This window comes from Bubalus bubalis, chromosome X (genome assembly GCF_019923935.1).
Source record: "Bubalus bubalis isolate 160015118507 breed Murrah chromosome X, NDDB_SH_1, whole genome shotgun sequence".
In the NCBI taxonomy this organism is placed as follows: domain Eukaryota; kingdom Metazoa; phylum Chordata; class Mammalia; order Artiodactyla; family Bovidae; genus Bubalus; species Bubalus bubalis.
The window spans coordinates 60407132-60427699 of record NC_059181.1 but is presented as its reverse complement, the minus strand read 5'-3'; the positions used below and the strand labels follow the sequence as shown (position 1 = coordinate 60427699).

Here is a 20568-nt window from a genome sequence, read left to right as displayed (position 1 = left end):
TATCTGGTTGTTTCATCACTATTTCTGAAAAGAGTGTCCTTTCTCCATTGAATTACTTTAGCTTCTTTGGCAAAGGTCAATGGATTATTTTTGTGTGAATCTATATCTGGGCTCTGTTCTCTTCCATTGATCTATTTATTTCTTCAGCAATATTATACTTTTTTTTTGCAAAATTAAAAAATATTGAAATATAGTTAACTTAAATATTGTTTCAGATATATGTTGCTCTTGTTTAGTCACTTAGTCATGTCTGAATCTTTTGTGACCCCATGGACTGTAGCCTGTCAAGCTCCTTTGTCCATGGGATTTCCCAGGCAAGAATCCTGGAGTGTATTGTTATTTCCTTCTCCAGGGGATCTTCCTGAATCAGGGACTGAACCCATGTCTTCTGTATTGCAGGTAGATTCTCTACTCCCAAGCCACTGGGCAAGTCCATGATTCAGATACATATATATTAAAATTATTTTCTATTATCAGATATTATAAGATGTTGAATATAGTTCCATTTGCTATACAGCAAATCCTCATTGCTTATCTATTTTAGGTATAGTAGTTTGTGTGTGTTAATCTTATATTCCTAATCCTCCTCCCCTCCTGTTCCCCTTTGGTAACTGTAAATTTACTTTTTATGTCTGTGAGTGTGTTTCTGTTTTGTATATAGATTCACTTGTATTGTTTTTTAGCTTCCACATGTAAATGATATTATATGATACTTGTCTGACTTACTTCACTTAGTATGGTTATCTCTAGGTCCATCCCTGTTGCTGCAAAAGACAATATTCCATTGTATGAATCTATGCTTACATATACATATGTGTGTATATGTTTATATATACATATATGATATATATATATATATATATATACACATACATATAGTATATATATACCACATGTGTACGGGCTTCCCTGGTGGCTCAGACAATAAAGAATCCGACTGCAATGTGGGAGGCCTGAGTGTGATCCTGAGTTGGGAAGAACCCTTGGAGGAGGGTATAGCAACCCACTCCACTATTCTTGCCTGGAAAATCCCAATGGACAGAGGAGCCTGATGGGCTACAGTCCATGGGGTTGCAAAGAGTCAGACATGATTTAGTGACTAAGCACAGAATGAATATATATATATATATGATATGTGTAAGATGTGATATATATATCACATCTTCTTAAGCCGAACATGTGTTGATGGGCACTTGGTTGTTTCTATGTCTTGGCTGTTGTAATAGTGCTGCTATGTACATTGGAGTACATATATCTTTTGGAATTAAATTCTCATTTTCTGGGGGGGATATATCCACAGGAGTGTGATTGCTAGATCATATGGTAGCTCTATTTTTAGTTTTTTAAGGAACCTCCATACTGTTTTCCATAGTGGATGCACCACTTTACATTCCCACAAACTGTGTAAGGGTTCCCTTTTCTCTGTTTCCTCTCTAGTATTTATTATTTGTAGAATTTTTAATGATGACCATTCTGACCAGTTTGAGGTGATGTTGTTCACTTGCCCCCTCGTGTCTGACTCTTTGCGACCCCATGGACTGCAGCACACCAAGCCCCCTGGTCCCTCACCATCTCCCAAAGTCTGCCCAAGTTCATGTCCATTACATTGGTGATGCCATCCAGCAATCTCATCCTCTGATGCCCTTTTCTCCTTCTGCCCTCAGTCTTTTCCAGCATCAGGGACTTTTCCAATGAGTCAACTGTTCACATCAGATGACCAAATTACTGGAGATTCAGCTTCAACATCAGTCCTTCTAAATGAGTATTCAGGGTTGATTTCCCTTAAGATTAACTAGTTTGATCTCCTTGGTGTCCAAGGAACTCTCAAGAGTCTTCTCCAGCACCACAGTTGGAAGGCATCAATTCTTCAGTGCCCTGCTGTCTTTATGGTCCACCTCTCACAACCGTACATGACCATTGGGAAGACCATAGCCTTGACTATATGGGCCTTTGTCAGCAAAATAATGTCTCTGCTTTTCAACACACTGTCTAGGTTTGCCATTGTTTTCCTGCCAAGAAGCAAACGTCTTCTGATTTCATAGCTACAGTCACCATCTGCAGTGATTTTAGAGCCCCAGAAGAAAATAATCTGTCATTACTTCCACTTTTTGCCTTCTATTTACCATAAAGTAATGGAGTTGGATGCCATGATCTTAGTTTTTTTAATATTTAGTTTTAAGCCAGCTCTTTCACTCTCCTCCTTCACCCTTGTCAAGAGACCCTTTAGTTCCTCTTTGCTTTCTGCCATTAGAATGGTATCATCCAGATATCTGTGGTTATTGATCTTTCTCCTGCCTATCTTGATTCCAGCTTACAACTTATCTAGCTTGGCATTTCTCATGATGTGCTCAGCATATGGATTGAACAAGCAGGGTGGTAGCAGACACCCCTGTTGTACTTCTTTTTTTTTTTATTGTCACCCTGCTTATTTTTTTAAATTTAATTTTATTTTTAAACTTTACAATATTGTATTGGTTTTGCCAAATATCAAAATGAATCCGCCACAGGTATACATGTGTTTCCCATCCTGAACCCTCCTTCCTCCTCCCTCCCCATACCATCCCTCTGGGTTGTCCCAGTGCACCAGCCCCAAGCATCCAGTATCGTGCATCGAACCTGGACTGGCGACTCCTTTCATATATGATGTTATACATATTTCAATGCCATTCTCCCAAATCATCCCACCCTCTCCCTCTCCCACAGAGTCCAAAAGACTGTTCTATACATCAGTGTCTCTTTTGCTGTCTCGTACACAGGGTTATTGTTACCATCTTTCTAAATTCCATATATATGCGTTAGTATACTGTATTGGTGTTTTTCTTTCTGGCTTACTTCACTCTGTATAATAGGCTCCAGTTTCATTCACCTCATTAGAACTGATTCAAATGTATTCTTTTTAATGGCTGAGTAATACTCCATTGTGTATATGTACCACAGCTTTCTTATCCATTCATCTGCTGATGGACATCTAGGTTGCTTCCATGTCCTGGCTATTATAAACAGTGCTGCATTGAACATTGGGGTACACGTGTCTCTTTCAATCCCACTGCTGGGCATACACACTGAGGAAACCAGAATTGAAAGAGACACGTGTACCCCTGTTGTACTTCTTTCTCAATCTTGAACCAACCAGTTGTTCCATACAGAGTTCTAACTGTTGCTTCTTGACTTGCATATAGGTTTCTCAGGAGACAGGTAAGATGGTCTGGTATTCCCATCTCTTTAAGAGCTTTTCACAGTTTATTATGATCCACACAGTCAAAGGCTTTTGTGTAGTCAATGAAACAGAGGTAGATGTTTTTCTGGCATTCCCTAGCTTTCTCTATGATCCAGTGAATGTGTGAGGTGATACCTCATGGTTTTGATTTGCATTTCTCTAATTATTTAGTGATATTTAGTACCTTTTCATGTGACCGTTGACCATCTATAGTTCTTTGGAAAAATGTCTATTTACATCTTTTGCCTAGTTTTTAATTTTTTTAATATTAAATTGTGTGAGCTGTTTGTATATTTCGGCTATTAACTCCTTGTTATTCATATTGTTTGCAAATAATTTCTTCTATTCTGTAGGTTGTTTTTTCAGTTTGATGATTTCTTTGCTGTACAAGAGCTTTTAAGTTTCATTAACTCTCATGTTTATTTTTGCTTTTATTTATTTTGCTTTCAGAGACTGAGCTAAGAAAACATTGCTGATTTATGTCAGAGAATGCTTTGCCTGTGTTGTTTTCTAGAATTTTTATGGTGTCATGTCTTATATTTAGATCTTTTTACCATTTTGAGTTCATTTTTACATAGAGTGTGAGGGGCATTCTAATTTCATTGATTTACTTGTAACTGTCCAGCTTTTCCAACAGCACTTATTGAAGAGACTATATTTTATCCACTGTATATTCTTCTTGCATCCTTTGTTATAGTTTAATTGACTGTGTGTCTGTAGATTTATTTCTGGGCTCTCTATTCTTTTCTTGTTGTTGTTGTTCAGTGGCTAAGTTGTATCTGACTCTTTGTGACCCCTGTGAACTGCAGCACGCCAGACTTCCCTGTCCTTCAGTATGTCCTGGAGTTTGCTGAATCTCATGTCCATTGAATCAGTGATGCCATCCAACATCCCATCCTCTGTCACCCCCTTCTCCTCCTGCCTTCAGTCTTTCCCAGCATTAAGGTCTTTTACAATGAGTTGGCTGTTTGCATCAGGTGTCCAAAGTTTTGAAGCTTCAGCTTCAGCATCAGTCATTCCAATGAATTGATATTCCGTTCTATTGATCTTCATTTGTGCCATGCTGTTTGGATAACTGTAGGTTTGTAATGTTGTCTTAAGTCTGGGTGAGTTATGTCTCTAGCTTTGTTCTTTTTCCTCAGGATTGTTTTGGAAATTCTGAAACTTTTGTCTATTATATGTTCTAGCTCTTTGAAAAATGTCATGGACCAACACCACACTCTCTTGATTTAATGTAACTTTGTAAATAAATTGTGGAGTAGGGTAGGAACTTTAGAACCTATTTATCAATATCCACAAAATAAATTGCTGGGATTTTGGTATTATGTTGAATTTTGGTATTATGTTGAATTTATAGATTAAGTTGGGACAAACTAACATGTTAAAAATTTTGTCTTACTATTCATGAGCATCAATTATCTCTTCATTATTTATACCTTCTTTGATTTCTTTCATCAGAGTTTTATAGTTCCCTCCTATTAGATTTATTTTTTTTAGATATATTTTTTGTGAAATATTTTAACAGTTGAAAAAAACAAAAAACAAAAAAACTCTAGACCCATACCAGCAGTGTCACCTGGAAAAATTGGTAGAAATGCATGTCTTTAGCCACACTCCAAAGTTATTTGAGACTTAAATATGGAAGTACCTATGTTGTTCAATATTTATTTTTATTAGGAGCATGTGGTTGAATTGGAAGCAATGTAACAGACCACAAAATGGTCTATCTTCCCTTTCTGTCATTAGATGACTTTCTATTGGCAGCTCAGTTTTGTTAAACCCATTTATTCTGATAGCAAGAGCTCTTTAATCTTTCTGCTTCAACAGGAAGTAATCACTCTTCCTTTTCAACAGTGTGATTTCTCAGAATACTGCTACCATTTTATCTCAACTCCTGGAGAGTTAGGATTGAAATCAGGGCCTTTAAGCAGGGAAATGATTGCTGTGCCAATAACTTGGTTGTTGACTTCACACTAATCACTTTATTTCTTCTAGTCTCCTTTTTTTAATATGTAGAATGAGAAAATACTTCCCACCTCCCAAGTTTGTTGTATATATGCCAAATGATAAAATTAATATGGAAGTGTTGCATCAATAGGAAAAACACTGATCATATAAATGTTTCTAGTTATCTTTTGTTGCCTAAAAGATTAGGTTTGTGGAAATTTGACTTTGGGAATTTTTTTCATTTAAGAAATTTGCTTTTAAAAAGATACTTAAGAGTTCAATATGGGTAGTCTTCCCGGAGCCTATTAGATGCCCCACTAGTTTAATGTTTTCTTCTATCACAAGAGTTTTTGGACTGCTACAAATTTGATCTCAAAGACATTCATGCCCATTTCATTCAGATGTTACTAGAAATGTCATCTGTACAGCTCTTAAGCCCTATTTGTTTCTTGACCTCTTTTATTTACCCCAAAGCTCTAAAATATGCACCTTTTGAGATGTTTTCCTCACCATTCTTCTGGCTGTTTTCTACAGGACTAGCTAATTTTCTTCTGTCTTTAATTATAGTGTGCTCATTCAATTCTTCAATCATATATTGAGTGTTGGCTTCCCATTTCCCATTTAATTCCAGGAATGCTGCTGTGAAGGTAGGGCTAAATGAAGGCCTTTTACAACATGCCAGGAATTTATTGCTTGACTGCATCTCTTTCATCTCCTGGAAGTGTAGTAAAAGTACTTGTGTACCTCAGTATGGTAGCTGTTAAAGAGCCTTTTATCATTTCTCTAAGAAGAGGCCAAAAAAAGCTTTAGTAGAAGAGGGAGGAAGATCACAGTCCTAGCATGTGACAACTGCAAATATCTAGTCATTCTCATAAATATGTTTTAAAGTGTGGAAGAAAGTATGGAGAAAACAAACAAAGAGAAGCTTTGCAGCCTTTATTTCTTAACAAGTACAGTGGAGGAGGTAGTAGTACTTCTGAAAGTGTCCTTTAAAAAATCTCGCTAACAGACTTTCTCTATAATTAAAGATAGGAGGCTTGCCTAGGTGCCGTTCTGACTCTGAAGGGAACTCTATTTGCAACGGTAAGGTCTGTTTTTGAGAACTGCAAAAAATGAACTTAGTGTACTTTCAATGCCTTCTTTTTGTAATATGTTACCTATCAACGACTCATTTACTAATGATCTATTGCTACATAACACCCTATTCTAAAACTTACCAAGTTAAACTAAAACTATTTAATTTTATTTCATGTTTTTTGGCGGGGGGCCCATGAATTTAGGAAGGGGTTACCTGGGAGACTCTTCTGCTCTATGTGGTGGTATTCACTTGGGATATGGGGTGGTATGGAAGATAAAAAGTAGCTTCACTTACATATCTGACTCTTGAGTGACTGGAAGCCTGAACTCAGCTGGACTACTGACAAGAATGTCTACATTTGACCCCTCTAGCTTGGTAGTGGCAGGATATTTCAACTTCTTACACTGTGGCTCAGGTCTTATGAGGACTGTTCCAAGGCAACCAGGTGGAAATTACTGGCTTTTTATGACCTAGCCTGAGATGTCATGTAGTATCACTTCTGCTGTATTTTGTTGGTTCAGAACAGGAATAAACTCACTTGTATTCAAGGTAGAGGGAATAGAGGCCTTTCTTCTCAGTGGGAGGAGTATCATAGAATTGGTGACCACACTTTAAAACTTCCACTGTAGTAAAGAAAAAAAACTACTCCCTGTATCTATGACACCAATGACTTAGTTTATTTCCAGGTGGGTACACAAAGTTGATAGCACATAATTCACAGTCCATGGAAAAGTAGCATGTATTAGGCAAGAGAGACAGGCTGGTACTTTTAGTAAGAATATTATTGTTTTCAATTGAAGATAGTCATCGAGCTTTGATTGGATGAGAGTTTGCCCATTTATTTGAACCTTAAATCATACCTGGATGCAAAATAAGAGGTTCTGCTTGTAGGACCTGAATGCAATATGTATTAATGCCTCAACTTGCCTTGCTCTTTGTTGATAGTTTAAAAATTGCTTCTTAGTTTGGAAATTAAGGGGTTCCCTGATAGCTCAGTTGGTAAAGAATCTGCCTGCAATGTAGGAGACCTGTGTTTGATCTCTGGGTTGGGAAGATCCACTGGAGAAGGGAAAGGCTACCCACTCTAGAATTCTGGCCTGGAGAATTCCCTGGACTGTATAATCCATGGGGTCGCAAAGAGTCAGACACGACTGAGGGACTTTCACTTTTGGAAAACATAGGACTGGTGAAAACTGGCTTTCTACTCTGTCTTCTGTTTTTGTTATAAAGATATTTCTTGTCTTACTGACACTTCAGTCTCGTCAGATAAGGAAACCAATCCCTCTTTTTTTTTTTTTTTTTTCTTGTCTTGTAATAGATCAAAATTAAAACATAGCTAACTTGCACCTCTGGAAAAACAAACCCTGCTTGTTGCATTGGATAGGTGCAAATTCCCAAGAGATTTATATGAAAAATAAAGCTTTGTATATCTTTGCCTTCCCAGTGTACAAGGGCTCCAGTTTGGCTATGATGTTTTTAATTTCCGAAACCAATATTGCCAATATTTTTAGTACATGGAAAGGCTGTTCCTGTCAGGTTCTGAGCATACAGTTACATCTTTTGAAGGCCTGGTCTAGTATTCTCTGTGATGCTGTAATAGATTCCTAGTTCTGAGGAAAATGTTCTGGCTTTATGACAAACTAGGGCAGGGCTAGAAACAGTTTATACTGGGATCTTTCCTGGTGCTATTACTGTTAATTCATTTGCTTCCCATGAAATGATTTGTGCTTGGTGCAATTGCCCTTTTCATGTGTTTTTGCATTCCCCTTTTCTTCTCTTTTCCACACATACTTCAGGCTTCATGTGTCTATTTCTGGTCATGTCTCTGGATATTTATCAATTAAAAACTCAGATAATACTACCAGTAAAGTTGCAAGGAAAGGCCCCTAATGTTTCTTTTCTCATTTTCTCTGAAAGCATTTGATTTTAAAAGAGCAATATGGGAAAACAGTAACAAAACCCAACAAACCAGCAAACCAGTTAACATTTTGCACTAATACACATTAATGATGTATTATAAGGAAATATCCTAGTAACAATGAATCTTGTCTCTGAACCTTGCTAATTTGAAAGTTATTTTGTGTGTTTTTTTCTTTTTCTCTAGGTACACAATGCTAGTGATTTGTTGATCAAACCCCTGGAGAATTTCCGGAAGGAACAAATAGGCTTCACAAAGGTACATTTTCTCTACGTGTGTAGATATTTTTTTTTTATAGCATGTGGATAGTTGTTTGGGATACCACCCTTCACCCTTCAAGCTTGAGGAGGATTCATCTCTATAAGAAAACTTCTTATCAGAAAGTGAGAACATTTGGATTTAGCTCCTGACTGTGCTTCCAGCTACCTGTAACTGTGGACAAGATACTTCTCCTTTTGGAGCTTCAGATACTCCATATGGAAAATGGGAACTTGATAATAATAGATATTATTTAAAGATGACTTACTATGTTCTGAGCCCTGGGCTAGGTGTTTTACATTCATTCTCTTAATCACAACAAACCTGTGAGGTTCTGGTATTATCCCCATTTTACAAATAAGGAAACTGAAGTTTGAACAAGATAAAGACCATGACCAAAATTATCGTGATGTAGTTAGTAACTGACAGTCACTAAGATTTAAAACTGAGGATCTATTTAGCTTCAAATCCCACATGCTTTCCATTAAACTATACTGTCTATATCTGTGTTATCCAATATGGTAGCCAAAAACTATATAAAGAAAATAAAATTAGTTTCTCAGATATGCTAGTCACATTTCAAATGCTTAGTGAGTCACATGTGGCTAGTGGCTGTTGTATTGGATAGTGCAAACATAGAACATTTCCATTATTGTAGAAATTTCTACTGGGCAGCATTGTTCCAGATAATGTCAAATTCCCATGGATCTCTCTGATTCCCCAGAGTCTCATGAAGGGGCATGAATAATTGTCAAATTTCTTTTTTTCATGAGAATATTTGGAGAAACTTTATTCATAATAGCCCCCAAACTGGAAACAGCCCAGAGGTCCATCAATGGATAAATTATTGCCAATGAGTTTTCTAAGATGCTTCCATGTCCTGTTGTTGTTGTTGTTCAGTTGCTACATTGTGTTCAACTCTTTGCAATCACATGGACTGCAGCCTGCCAGGCTTCTTGTCCTACACATTCTCCTAGAGTTTGCTCTAATCCATTTCCACTCATTTGGTGATGCTATCTAATGATCTAATCCTCTGCCACCCCCTCTCCTTTTGCCTTCGATCTTTCCCAACATCAGGGTCTTTTTCAATGAGTTCACTCTTTGCATCCAAAGTATTGGAGCTTCAGCTTCAGCATCAGTCCTTCCAATGAATATTCAAGATTTATTTCCTTTAAGATTGACTGGTTGATCTCCTTGCAGTTCAAGGAACTCTCAAGAGTCTTCTCCAACACCACAGTTCAAAAGCATCAGTTCTTCAGTGCTCAGCTTTCTTTATAGTCCAAGTCTCACATCCATACATGACTACTGGAAATACCACAGCCTTGACTAGACAGACCTTTGTTGGCAAAGTAATGTCTTTGTCTTTGCTTTTTAATATGCTGTCTAGGTTGGTCATAACTTTCCTTCCAAGGAGTAAGCGTCTTTTAATTTCATGGCTGCAGTCACCATCTGAAGTGATTTTGGCACCCAAGAAAACAAAATCTGCCATTGTTTCTAATTTTCCCCCATCTATTTGCCATGAAGTGATGGGACTGGATGCCATGGTCTTAGTTTTTTGAATGTTGGGTTTTAAGCCAGCTTTTTCATACTCCTCTTTCATCTTCATCAGAAGATCTTTAGTTTGTCTTCACTCTCTGCCATTATGTTTGTATCATCTGCATATATGAGGTTGTTGATATTTTCCCTCACAATCTTGATTCAGCTTGTGATTCATGCAGCCCGTCATTTTACATGATGTATTCTGCATATAAGTTAAATAAACAGGGTGACAATATACAGCCCTGTCATACCATCTCCTACCATCTCTGGGTTGTCCCAGAGCACTGACTTTGAGTGCCCTGCTTTATGTATCAAATTTGAACTGGTCATCTATTTTACATATGATAATATACATGTTTCATTGCTATTCTCTCAAATCATCCCACCCTCGCCTTCTCCCACATAGTCCAAAAGTCTGTTCTTTTTTTTTTCTTTTTAATTTTATTTTATTTTTAAACTTGACAATATTGTATTAGTTTTGCCAAATATTGAAATGAATCTGCCACAGGTATACCTGTGTTCCCCATCCTGAACCCTCCTCCCTCCTCCCTCTCCATACCCTCCCTCTGGGTCGTCCCAGTGCACCAGCCCCAAGCATCCAGTATCGTGCATCGAACCTGGACTGGTGACTCGTTTCATACATGATATTATACATGTTTCAATGCCATTCTCCCAAATCTCCCCATCCTCTCCCTCACCCACAGAGTCCATAAGACTGATCTATACATCAGTGTCTCTTTTGCTGTCTCGTACACAGGGTTGTTGTTACCATCTTTCTAAATTCCATATATATGCGTTAGTATACTGTATTGGTGTTTCTCTTTCTGGCTTACTTCACTCTGTATAATAGGCTCCAGTTTCATCCACCTCATTAGAACTGATTCAAATGTATTCTTTTTAATGGCTGAGTAATACTCCATTGTGTATATGTACCACAGCTTTCTTATCCATTCATCTGCTGATGGACATCTAGGTTGCTTCCATGTCCTGGCTATTTATAAACAGTGCTGCGATGAACATTGGGGTACATGTGTCTCTTTCCCTTCTGGTTTCCTCAGTGTGTATGCCCAGCAGTGGGATTGCTGGATCATAAGGCAGTTTTGTTTCCAGTTTTTTAAGGAATCTCCACACTGTTCTCCATAGTGGGTGTACTAGTTTGCATTCCCACCAACAGTGTAAGAGGGTTCCCTTTTCTCCACACCCTCTCCAGCATTTATTTCTTGTTGACTTTTGGATCGCAGCCATTCTGACTGGTGTGAAATGGTACCTCATTGTGGTTTTGATTTGCATTTCTCTGATAATGAGTGATGTTGAACAATTTTTCATGGGTTTGTTAGCCATCTGTATGTCTTCTTTGGAGAAATGTCTATTTAGTTCTTTGGCCCATTTTTTGATTGGGTCATTTATTTTTCTGGAGTTGAGCTGTAGGAGTTGCTTGTATATTTTTGAGATTAGTTGTTTGTCTGTTGCTTCATTTGCTATTATTTTCTCCCATTCTGAAGGCTGCCTTTTCACCTTGCTAATAGTTTCCTTTGTTGTGCAGAAGCTTTTAAGGTTAATTAGGTCCCATTTGTTTATTTTTGCTTTTATTTCCAATATTCTGGGCGGTGGGCCATAGAGGATCCTGCTGTGATGTATGTCGGAGAGTGTTTTGCCTATGTTCTCCTCTAGGAGTTTTATAGTTTCTGGTCTTACATTTAAATCTTTTATCCATTTTGAGTTTACTTTTGTGTATGGTGTTAGAAAGTGTTCTAGTTTCATTCTTTTACAAGTGGTTGACCAGTTTTCCCAGCATAACTTGTTAAAGAGATTGTCTTTAATCCATTGTATATTCTTACCTCCTTTGTCAAAGATAAGGTGTCCATAGGTTTCGTGGATTTATCTCTGGGCTTTCTATTTTGTTCCATTGATCTATATTTCTGTCTTTGTGCCAGTACCATACTGTCTTGATGACTGTGGCTTTGTAGTAGAGCCTGAAGTCAGGTAGGTTGATTCCTCCAGTTCCATTCTTCTTTCTCAAGATCGCTTTGGCTATTTGAGGTTTTTTGTATTTCCATACAAATTGTGAAATTATTTGTTCTAGCTCTATGAAGAATACCGTTGGTAGCTTGATAGGGATTGCATTGAATCTATAAATTGCTTTGGGTAGTATACTCATTTTCACTATATTGATGCTTCCAATCCGTGAACATGGTATATTTCTCCATCTATTAGTGTCCTCTTTGATTTCTTTCACCAGTGTTTTATAGTTTTCTATGTATAGGTCTTTAGTTTCTTTAGGTAGATATATTCCTAAGTATTTTATTCTTTCCGTTGCAATGGTGAATGGAATTGTTTCCTTAATTTCTCTTTCTGTTTTCTCATTATTAGTGTGTAGGAATGCAAGGGATTTCTGTGTGTTGATTTTATATCCTGCAACTTTACTATAGTTATTGATTAGTTCTAGTAATTTTCTGGTGGAGTCTTTAGGGTTTTTTATGTAGAGGATAATTTCATCTGCAAATAGTGAGACTTTTACTTCTTCATTTCCAATTTGGATTCCTTTTATTTCTTTTTCTGCTCTGATTGCTTTGGCCAAAACTTCCAAAACTATGTTGAATAGTAGTGGTGAAAGTGGGCACCCTTGTCTTGTTCCTGACTTTAGAGGAAATGCTTTCGATTTTTCACCATTGAGGATAATGTTTGCTGTGGGTTTGTCATATATAGCTTTTATTATGTTGAGGTATGTTCCTTCTATTCCTGCTTTCTGGAGAGTTTTTATCATAAATGGATGTTCAATTTTGTCAAAGGCTTTCTCTGCATCTATTGAGATAATCATATGGTTTTTATTTTTCAATTTGTTAATGTGGTGTATTACATTGATTGATTTGCGGATATTGAAGAATCCTTGCATCCCTGGGATAAAGCCCACTTGGTCATGGTGTATGATCTTTTTAATGTGTTGTTGGATTCTGATTGCTAGAATTTTGTTAAGGATTTTTGCATCTATGTTCATCAGTGATATTGGCCTGTAGTTTTCTTTTTTTGTGGCATCTTTGTCAGGTTTTGGTATTAGGGTGATGGTGGCCTCATAGAATGAGTTTGGAAGTTTACCTTCCTCTGCAATTTTCTGGAAGAGTTTTTGTAGGATAGGTGTTAGCTCTTCTTTAAATTTTTGGTAGAATTCAGCTGTGAAGCCGTCTGGACCTGGGCTTTTGTTTGCTGGAAGATTTTTGATTACAGTTTCAATTTCCGTGCTTGTGATGGGTCTGTTAAGATTTTCTATTTCTTCCTGGTTCAGTTTTGGAAAGTTGTACTTTTCTAAGAATTTGTCCATTTCTACCACGTTGTCCATTTTATTGGCATATAATTGTTGATAGTAGTCTCTTAAGATCCTTTGTATTTCTGTGTTGTCTGTTGTGATCTCTCCATTTTCGTTTCTAATTTTATTGATTTGATTTTTCTCCCTTTGTTTCTTGATGAGTCTGGCTAATGGTTTGTCAATTTTATTTATCCTTTCAAAGAACCAGCTTTTGGCTTTGTTGATTTTTGCTATGGTCTCTTTTGTTTCTTTTGCATTTATTTCTGCCCTAATTTTTAAGATTTCTTTCCTTCTACTAACCCTGGGGTTCTTCACTTTCTTCCTTTTCTAGTTGCTTTAGGTGTAGAGTTAGGTTATTTATTTGACTTTTTTCTTGTTTCTTGAGGTATGCCTGTATTGCTATGAACTTTCCCCTTAGGACTGCTTATAAAGTGTCCCATAGGTTTTGGGTTGTTGTGTTTTCATTTTCATTCATTTCTATGCAAATTTTTATTTCTTTTTTGATTTCTTCTGTGATTTGTTGGTTATTCAGCAGTGTGTTGTTCAGCCTCCATATGTTGGAATTTTTAAATAGTGTTTCTCCTGTAACTGAGATCTAATCTTACTGCATTGTGGTCAGAAAAGATGCTTGGAATGATTTCAATTTTTTTGAATTTACCAAGGCTAGATTTATGGCCCAGGATGTAATCTATCCTGGAGAAGGCTCCATGTGCGCTTGAGAAAAAGGTGAAATTCATTGTTTTGGGATGAAATGTCCTATAGATATCAATTAGGTCTAACTGGTCTATTGTATCATTTAAAGTTTGTGTTTCCTTGTTAATTTTCTGTTTAGTTGATCTATCCATAAATGTGAGTGGGGTATTAAAGTCTCCCACGATTATTGTGTTATTGTTAATTTCTCCTTTCATACTTGTTAGCATTTGTGTTACATATTGCGGCACTCCCGTGTTGGGTGCATATATATTTATAATTGTTATATCTTCTTCTTGGATTGATCCTTTAATCATTATGTAGTGACCATCTTTGTCTCTTTTCACAGTCTTTGTTTTAAAGTCTATTTTATCTGATATAAGTATTGCTATTCCTGATTTCTTTTGGTCCCTATTTGCATGGAAAATCTTTTTCCAGCCCTTCACTTTCAGTCTGTATGTGTCCCCTGTTTGGAGGTGGGTCTCTTGTAGACAACATATGTAGGGGTCTTGTTTTTGTATCCATTCAGCCAGTCTTTGTCTTTTGGTTGGGGCATTCAACCCATTTACGTTTAAGGTAATTACTGATAAGTATGATCCCATTGCCATTTACTTTATTGTTTTGGGTTTGATTTTTATACACCGTTTTTGTGTTTCCTGTCTAGAGAATATCCTTAAGTATTTGTTGGAGAGCTGGTTTGGTGGTGCTGAATTCTCTCAGCTTTTGCTTGTCTGTAAAGCTTTTGATTTCTCCTTCATATTTGAATGAGATCCTTGCTGGGTACAGTAATCTGGGCTGTAGGTTCTTTTCTTTCATCATTTCAGGTATGTCTTGCCATTCCCTCCTGGCTTGAAGAGTTTCTATCGAAAGATCAGCTGTTATCCTTATGGGAATTCCCTTGTGTGTTATTTGTTGTTTTTCCCTTGCTGCTTTTAATATTTGTTCTTTGTGTTTGATCTTTGTTAATTTGATTAATATGTGTCTTGGCGTGTTTCACCTTGGGTTTATCCTGTTTGGGACTCTCTGGGTTTCTTGGACTTGGGTGATTATTTCCTTCCCCATTTTAGGGAAGCTTTCAACTATTATCTCTTCAAGTATTTTCTCATGGTCTTTCTTTTTGTCTTCTTCTTCTGGGACCCCTATGATTCGAATGTTGTATCATTTAATATTGTCCTGGAGGTCTCTGAGATTGTCCTCATTTCTTTTAATTCGTTTTTCTTTTATCCTCTCTGATTCATTTATTTCTACCATTCTATCTTCTAATTCACTAATCCTATCTTCTGCCTCTGTTATTCTACTATTTGTTGCCTCCAGAGTGTTTTTAATTTCATTTATTGCATTATTCATTATATATTGACTCTCTTTTATTTCTTATAGGTCCTTGTTAAACCTTTCTTGAATCTTCTCAATCCTTGTCTCCAGGCTATTTATCTGTGATTCCATTTTGATTTCAAGATTTTGGATCAATTTCACTATCATTATTCGGAATTCTTTATCAGGTAGATTCCCTATCTCTTCCTCTTTTGTTTGGTTTGGTGGGCATTTATCCTGTTCCTTTATCTGCTGGGTATTCCTCTGTCTCTTCATCTTGTTTAAATTGCCGAGTTTGGGGTGTCCTTTCTGTATTCTGGCAGTTTGTGGAGTTCTCTTTTTTGTGGCGTTTCCTCACTCTGTGTGGGTTTGTGCAGGTGGCTTGTCAAGGTTTCTTGGTTAGGGAAGCTTGTGTTGGTGTTCTGGTGGGTGGAGCTGTATTTCTTCTCTCTGGAGTGCAATGAAGTGTCCAGTAATGAGTTATGAGATGTCTATGGTTTTGGGGTGACCTTGGGCAGCCTGTATCTTGGAGCTCAGGGCTGTGTTCCTTTGTTGCTGGAGAATTTATTTGGTATGTCTTGCCCTGGAACTTGTTGGCCCTTGTGTGGTGCTTGGTTTCAGTGTAGGTATGGAGGCATTTGATGAGCTCCTGTCAATTAATGTTCCTTGGAGTCAGGAGTTCCCTGGAGTCAGGGTTTGGACTTAAGCCTCCTGCTTCCAGTTATCGGTCTTACTTTTACAGTAGTTTCAAAGCTTCTCCTTCTATACAGCACCATTGATAAAACATCTACGTTAAAGATGAAAAGTTTCTCTACCGTGAGGGTCACCCAGAGAGGTTCACAGCGTTACATGGAGAAGAGAAGAGGGAGGAGGGAGTTAGGGGTGACCCGAATGAGATGAGGTGGAATCAGTAGAGGAGAGAGTGGGCTAGCCAGTAATCTCTTCCTTATGTGCACTCCACAACTGGACTGCTCAGAGTTGTTCATGGAGTTATACAGAGAAGAGAAGAAGGAGGAAGGTGACACAGGTGGCCAGGAGGATAAAAGGGGGGAATGAAAAGGAGGGAGACAGATCCAGCCAGTAATCAGTTCCCTAAGTGATCTGCACCGTCTGGAACACACAGAAATTCACAGAGTTGGGTAGAGTTGAGTTAGGGAGGAGACACAGGCAACCTGGTGGAGAAAAAGGAGAGTCCAAAGGGAGAGAGAGCAGTCAAGCCAGTAATCTCGCTCCCTAGTGAAAATGGGTACTGAAGATTGGCTTCTTAAAGGTACAAAATTGGTAACAAATACATAAAAGCAAAAATTAAAAATCTAGAGTAGAGTTTGGAATTTCAAAAATATGATGTTAAAGAAAAGAAGAAGGAAAAGAAAGAGAAAAAATGAACAAACAAAAGCAAACAAGGTTGCGAAAATTATAAAGAAAATATAGGTACAAAATTGATAACTAACACCAAAAAGCAAAAATTAAAAATCTAAAGTAGAGTTTGGAATTTCAAAAATACAATGTTAAAAAAAGAAGAAGAAAAAGAAAGAGAAAACAAACAAACAAAAACAAACAAAGTCGCATAAATTATAAAGAAAACACAGGTACAAAATTGATAACAAATACCAAAAAGCATAAATTAAAAATCTAGAGTAGAGTTTGGAATTTCAGATATACAATGTTATTAAAAGAAGAAGAGAAAGAAACAGAGAAAAAGAAAAAAAAAAGGGTCACAGAAATTATTAAAAAAAACTATAGGTACAAAATTGATAAAAAATACCAAAAAGCTAAAATTAAAAATCTAGAGTAGAGTTTGGAATTTCTAAAATACAATGTTAAAGAAAAGAAGGAAAAAAAAGAAAAAACAAGGTCAAAAAAATTATAAAATATATATATGAAGTTTGCTTTAAAAAAAATAGTTGTTTTTTTTTTTTTTTTTTGCAAAGTAATTGGTTATAAAAGTGAAAATTAAAGGAATAATAGAGGACTTAAAATTTTTTTAAAAAAATTAAAAAAAAAAGAAAGAATGATCGTAAAAATAGCAAAAATATATCTAGGATTTTCTCTGGTTTTGTTGTGAGTATTGTGAGTTCAGTTCATTTTTGGCTAGTTCCTTGGTCCGACTTATATTTCTCAAGATCTATAGGCCCCTTCCTATGTAGTTGGTACTAACCACAGGGTTTTAATCTATTGCCTGTAGCTTCCAAGGCGGTTCCCTCTGTTATAGCTTCTTCTGTTTGCTGGTCTCTTCAGTGTCTGGTTTCCGCCCTGACACAAAGGGGACTGTGGTGGACACTTTTTTTTTTTAGGCTCACTTGTTCAGTTGCACTGTGGGGAGGTAGGGAGGGATGCTGCAAACACATCACACTGGCGTGTGCTCGCAGTGCCTCAGCCACACTGGGTCTTCCCCCGCTCACTGCGTGTGTAGCCTCTCTGCCCACACTGCTCAGGCTCTAGGTTGCTCCACCGGGAACCATCCATGGCAGCCCCTGGGCTGCCTGCATCTCCCAGGTCCAAGCCGCTCAGGTTCAGGCACTTGGGTAGTCCTCAGAGGCGCAGACTTGGTTGGGCCTGCGTTTTGTGCCCTTCCCAGGTCCGAGCAGCTCAGGTGATGAGGTGTTTGGCTCGCGCGATTGCTGCAACTTATCGCCTCCCCGCCGCTCGGTTATCTAGGTGTGCAACCGGCGCGCTTTCTCAGGCAGATGTTGACCATCCAGACCCCCAAGAAGTTTTAGTTAGCAAAGAAGCCTGCTTACAATTTTATAGATAATGTCTCTCTGGGGCTGCGATTGTCCCCTTCTGGCTCTGGCTGCCTGTCACTGGAGGGGGATGGTCTGCAGCCGGCTATTTCTGTTCAGTCCTTTGTTCCGTGCATGGGCCTGGCGGTGTCTTAGATTAGGGCTGGCTTTTCGCGTGGTAGATATCCCACAGTCTGGTTTGCTAGCCCAAATTATTTCACTCAGATAGCGCTCAGGGTATTCAGGCCAGATCTTTACTCTAAGCGATGCAGTCCGCGCTGGGCCTCCCTGCCCAGCCCAGCCCCTGCTTGCTAGTGGCGTGTGCAGGCATCTGCGCTGCTTCTCCGCTGGGGGAGTTACTGTAGGGCTCGCAGTGTGTGGGTTTTAATTGTTTACTTATTTTTTCTCCCTGTTATGTTGCCCTCTGTGCTTCCAAGGCTCGGCACAGATTCGGCAGTGAGAAGGTTTCCTGGTGTTTGGAAACTTTTCTCTTTTTAAGACTCCCTTCCCGGGACGGAACTCCGTCCCTCCCTCTTTTGTCTCTTTTTTTTTTTTTTGTCTTTTATATTTTTTCCTACCTCCTTTCAAAGACTTGGGTTGCTTTTCTGGGTGCCTGATGTCCTCTGCGGGCATTCAGAAGTTGTTTTGTGGAATTTACTCGGCATTTAAATGTTCTTTTGATGAATTTGTGGGGGAGAAAGTGTTCTCCTCGTCCTACTCCTCTGCCATCTTAGCTCCTCCAAAAGTCTGTTCTTTACATCTGTGTCTCATTTGCTGCCTTGCATATAGGATCGTCATTACCACCTTTCTATTTTCCATATATATGCATTAATATACTGTATTGATGTTTCTCTTTCTGACTCAATTCATTCTGTATAATAGGCTCCAGTTTCATTCACCACATTAGAACTGACTCAAATATGTTCTTTTTTTATAATTGAGTAATATTCCATTGTGTGTATGTACCATGACTTCCTTATCCATTCGTCTGCCAATGGACATCTAGGTTGCTTCCATGTCCTGGCTATTGTAAAGAGTGCTGCAATGAACACTGGGGTACTATGCATCTCTTTCAATTCTGGTTTCCTTGGTGTGTATGCCCAGCAGTGCGATTGCTGGATCATATGGCAGTTCTATTTCCATTTTTTAAAGGAATCTTCACACTGTTCTCCATATTTGGCTGTCCTGGTTTGCAGTCCCACCGTGTGTAAGAGGATTCCCTTTTATCTGCATCCTCTCCAGCATTTATTGTTTGTAGTCATTTTGATGGCAGTCATTCCGACCAGTATAAGATGATACCTCATGGTGGTTTTGATTGGCATTTCTCAAATAATGAGTGATTTTGAGCATCTTTTCATGTGCTTATTAGCCATCTGTATGTCTTCTTTGAAGAGATGTCTGTTTAGTTCTTTGGCCCACTTTTTGATTGGGTTGTTCATTTTTCTGGTATTGAGCTCCATGAGCTGCTTGTATATTTTGGAGATTAATTACTTTTCAGTTGCTTTGTTTGCTATTATGTCCTGCCATTCTGAAAGCTGCCTTATCACCTTGCTTATAGTTTCCTTCCTTGTGCAAAACCTTTTAAGTTTAAGTAGTTCCCATTTGTTGAATTTTGGTTTTATTTCCATTACTCTGGAAGGTGTATAATAGATGATCTTGCTGTGATTTATGTCAGAGTGTTTTGCCTTTGTTTTCCTCTAAGAGTGTTACAGTTTCTGGTCTTACATTTAGATCTTTAATACATTTTGAGTTAATTTTTGTGTATGGTGTTAGAAAGGGTTCTAGTTTCATTCATTTAGAGGTAGTTGACCAGTTTTCTCAGCACCACTTGTCAAAGTGATTGTCTTTTCTCCATTGTATATTTTTGCCTCCTTTGTCAAAGATAAGGTGTCCATAGGTGCATGGATTTATCTCTGATATTTCTATTTTGTTTCATTGATCTATATTTCTTCTTTGTGCCAGTACCATACTCTCTTGATGACTGTAGCTTTGTAATGTATTCTGAAGTCAGGAAGGTTGATTCCTCCAGGTCCATTTTTTCTGAAGATTGCTTTGGCCATTCAAGGTTTTTTGTGTTTCCATACAAACTGTTAAATTATTTGTTGTAGTTTTGTGCAAAATACTGTTGGTAGCTTGATAGTGATTGGTTGACTCTATAGATTGCTTTGGGTAGTATACTCATTTTCTCTGTATCGATTCTTCCAATTCAAAAACATGGTATATTTCTCCACCTATTTGTGTCATCTTTGCTTTCTTGCTCAGTGTTCTATAGTTTTCTGTATATAGGTCTTTTGTTTCTTTAGGTAAATTTATTTCTAAGTATTTTATTGTTTTTGTTGCAATGGTAAATTGGATTTGTCAGGGAACATTTAACAGGAGGATTCCTTCATGTTGTTTTCTATTCCTCAAAGATTCTCTGTTCCTATTCAGTTCCTATTCCAAGAATGAGTAAAGCTGCACACAATTCTCAGGACTGAGGTCATAGGATGAGACATGCAGTGGCTCTTTTCAGCATCAGTGACCTTGTATGTATTAGACTATCCAGTACTCTTGCCTGGAAAATCCCACGGATGGAGGAGCCTGGTA

The 20568-nt window shown here is 37.8% G+C and overlaps 1 protein-coding gene across 4 annotated transcripts in view; it reads left to right on the top strand.

Moving 5' to 3' along the window:
- Positions 1-20568, top strand: part of OPHN1 (oligophrenin 1) — a 613395-nt gene that overhangs the window by 215945 nt on the left and 376882 nt on the right. For 3 of the 4 annotated variants that reach the window (XM_044937016.2, XM_025276610.3, XM_006056622.4), the window contains exon 5: positions 8347-8418. The exons of the other annotated variant lie outside the window; for it this stretch is intronic. In XM_044937016.2, the coding sequence (XP_044792951.1) occupies positions 8347-8418 (72 nt within the window). The remainder of the gene's footprint in view (positions 1-8346; positions 8419-20568) is intronic. 4 annotated transcript variants of the gene reach the window in all.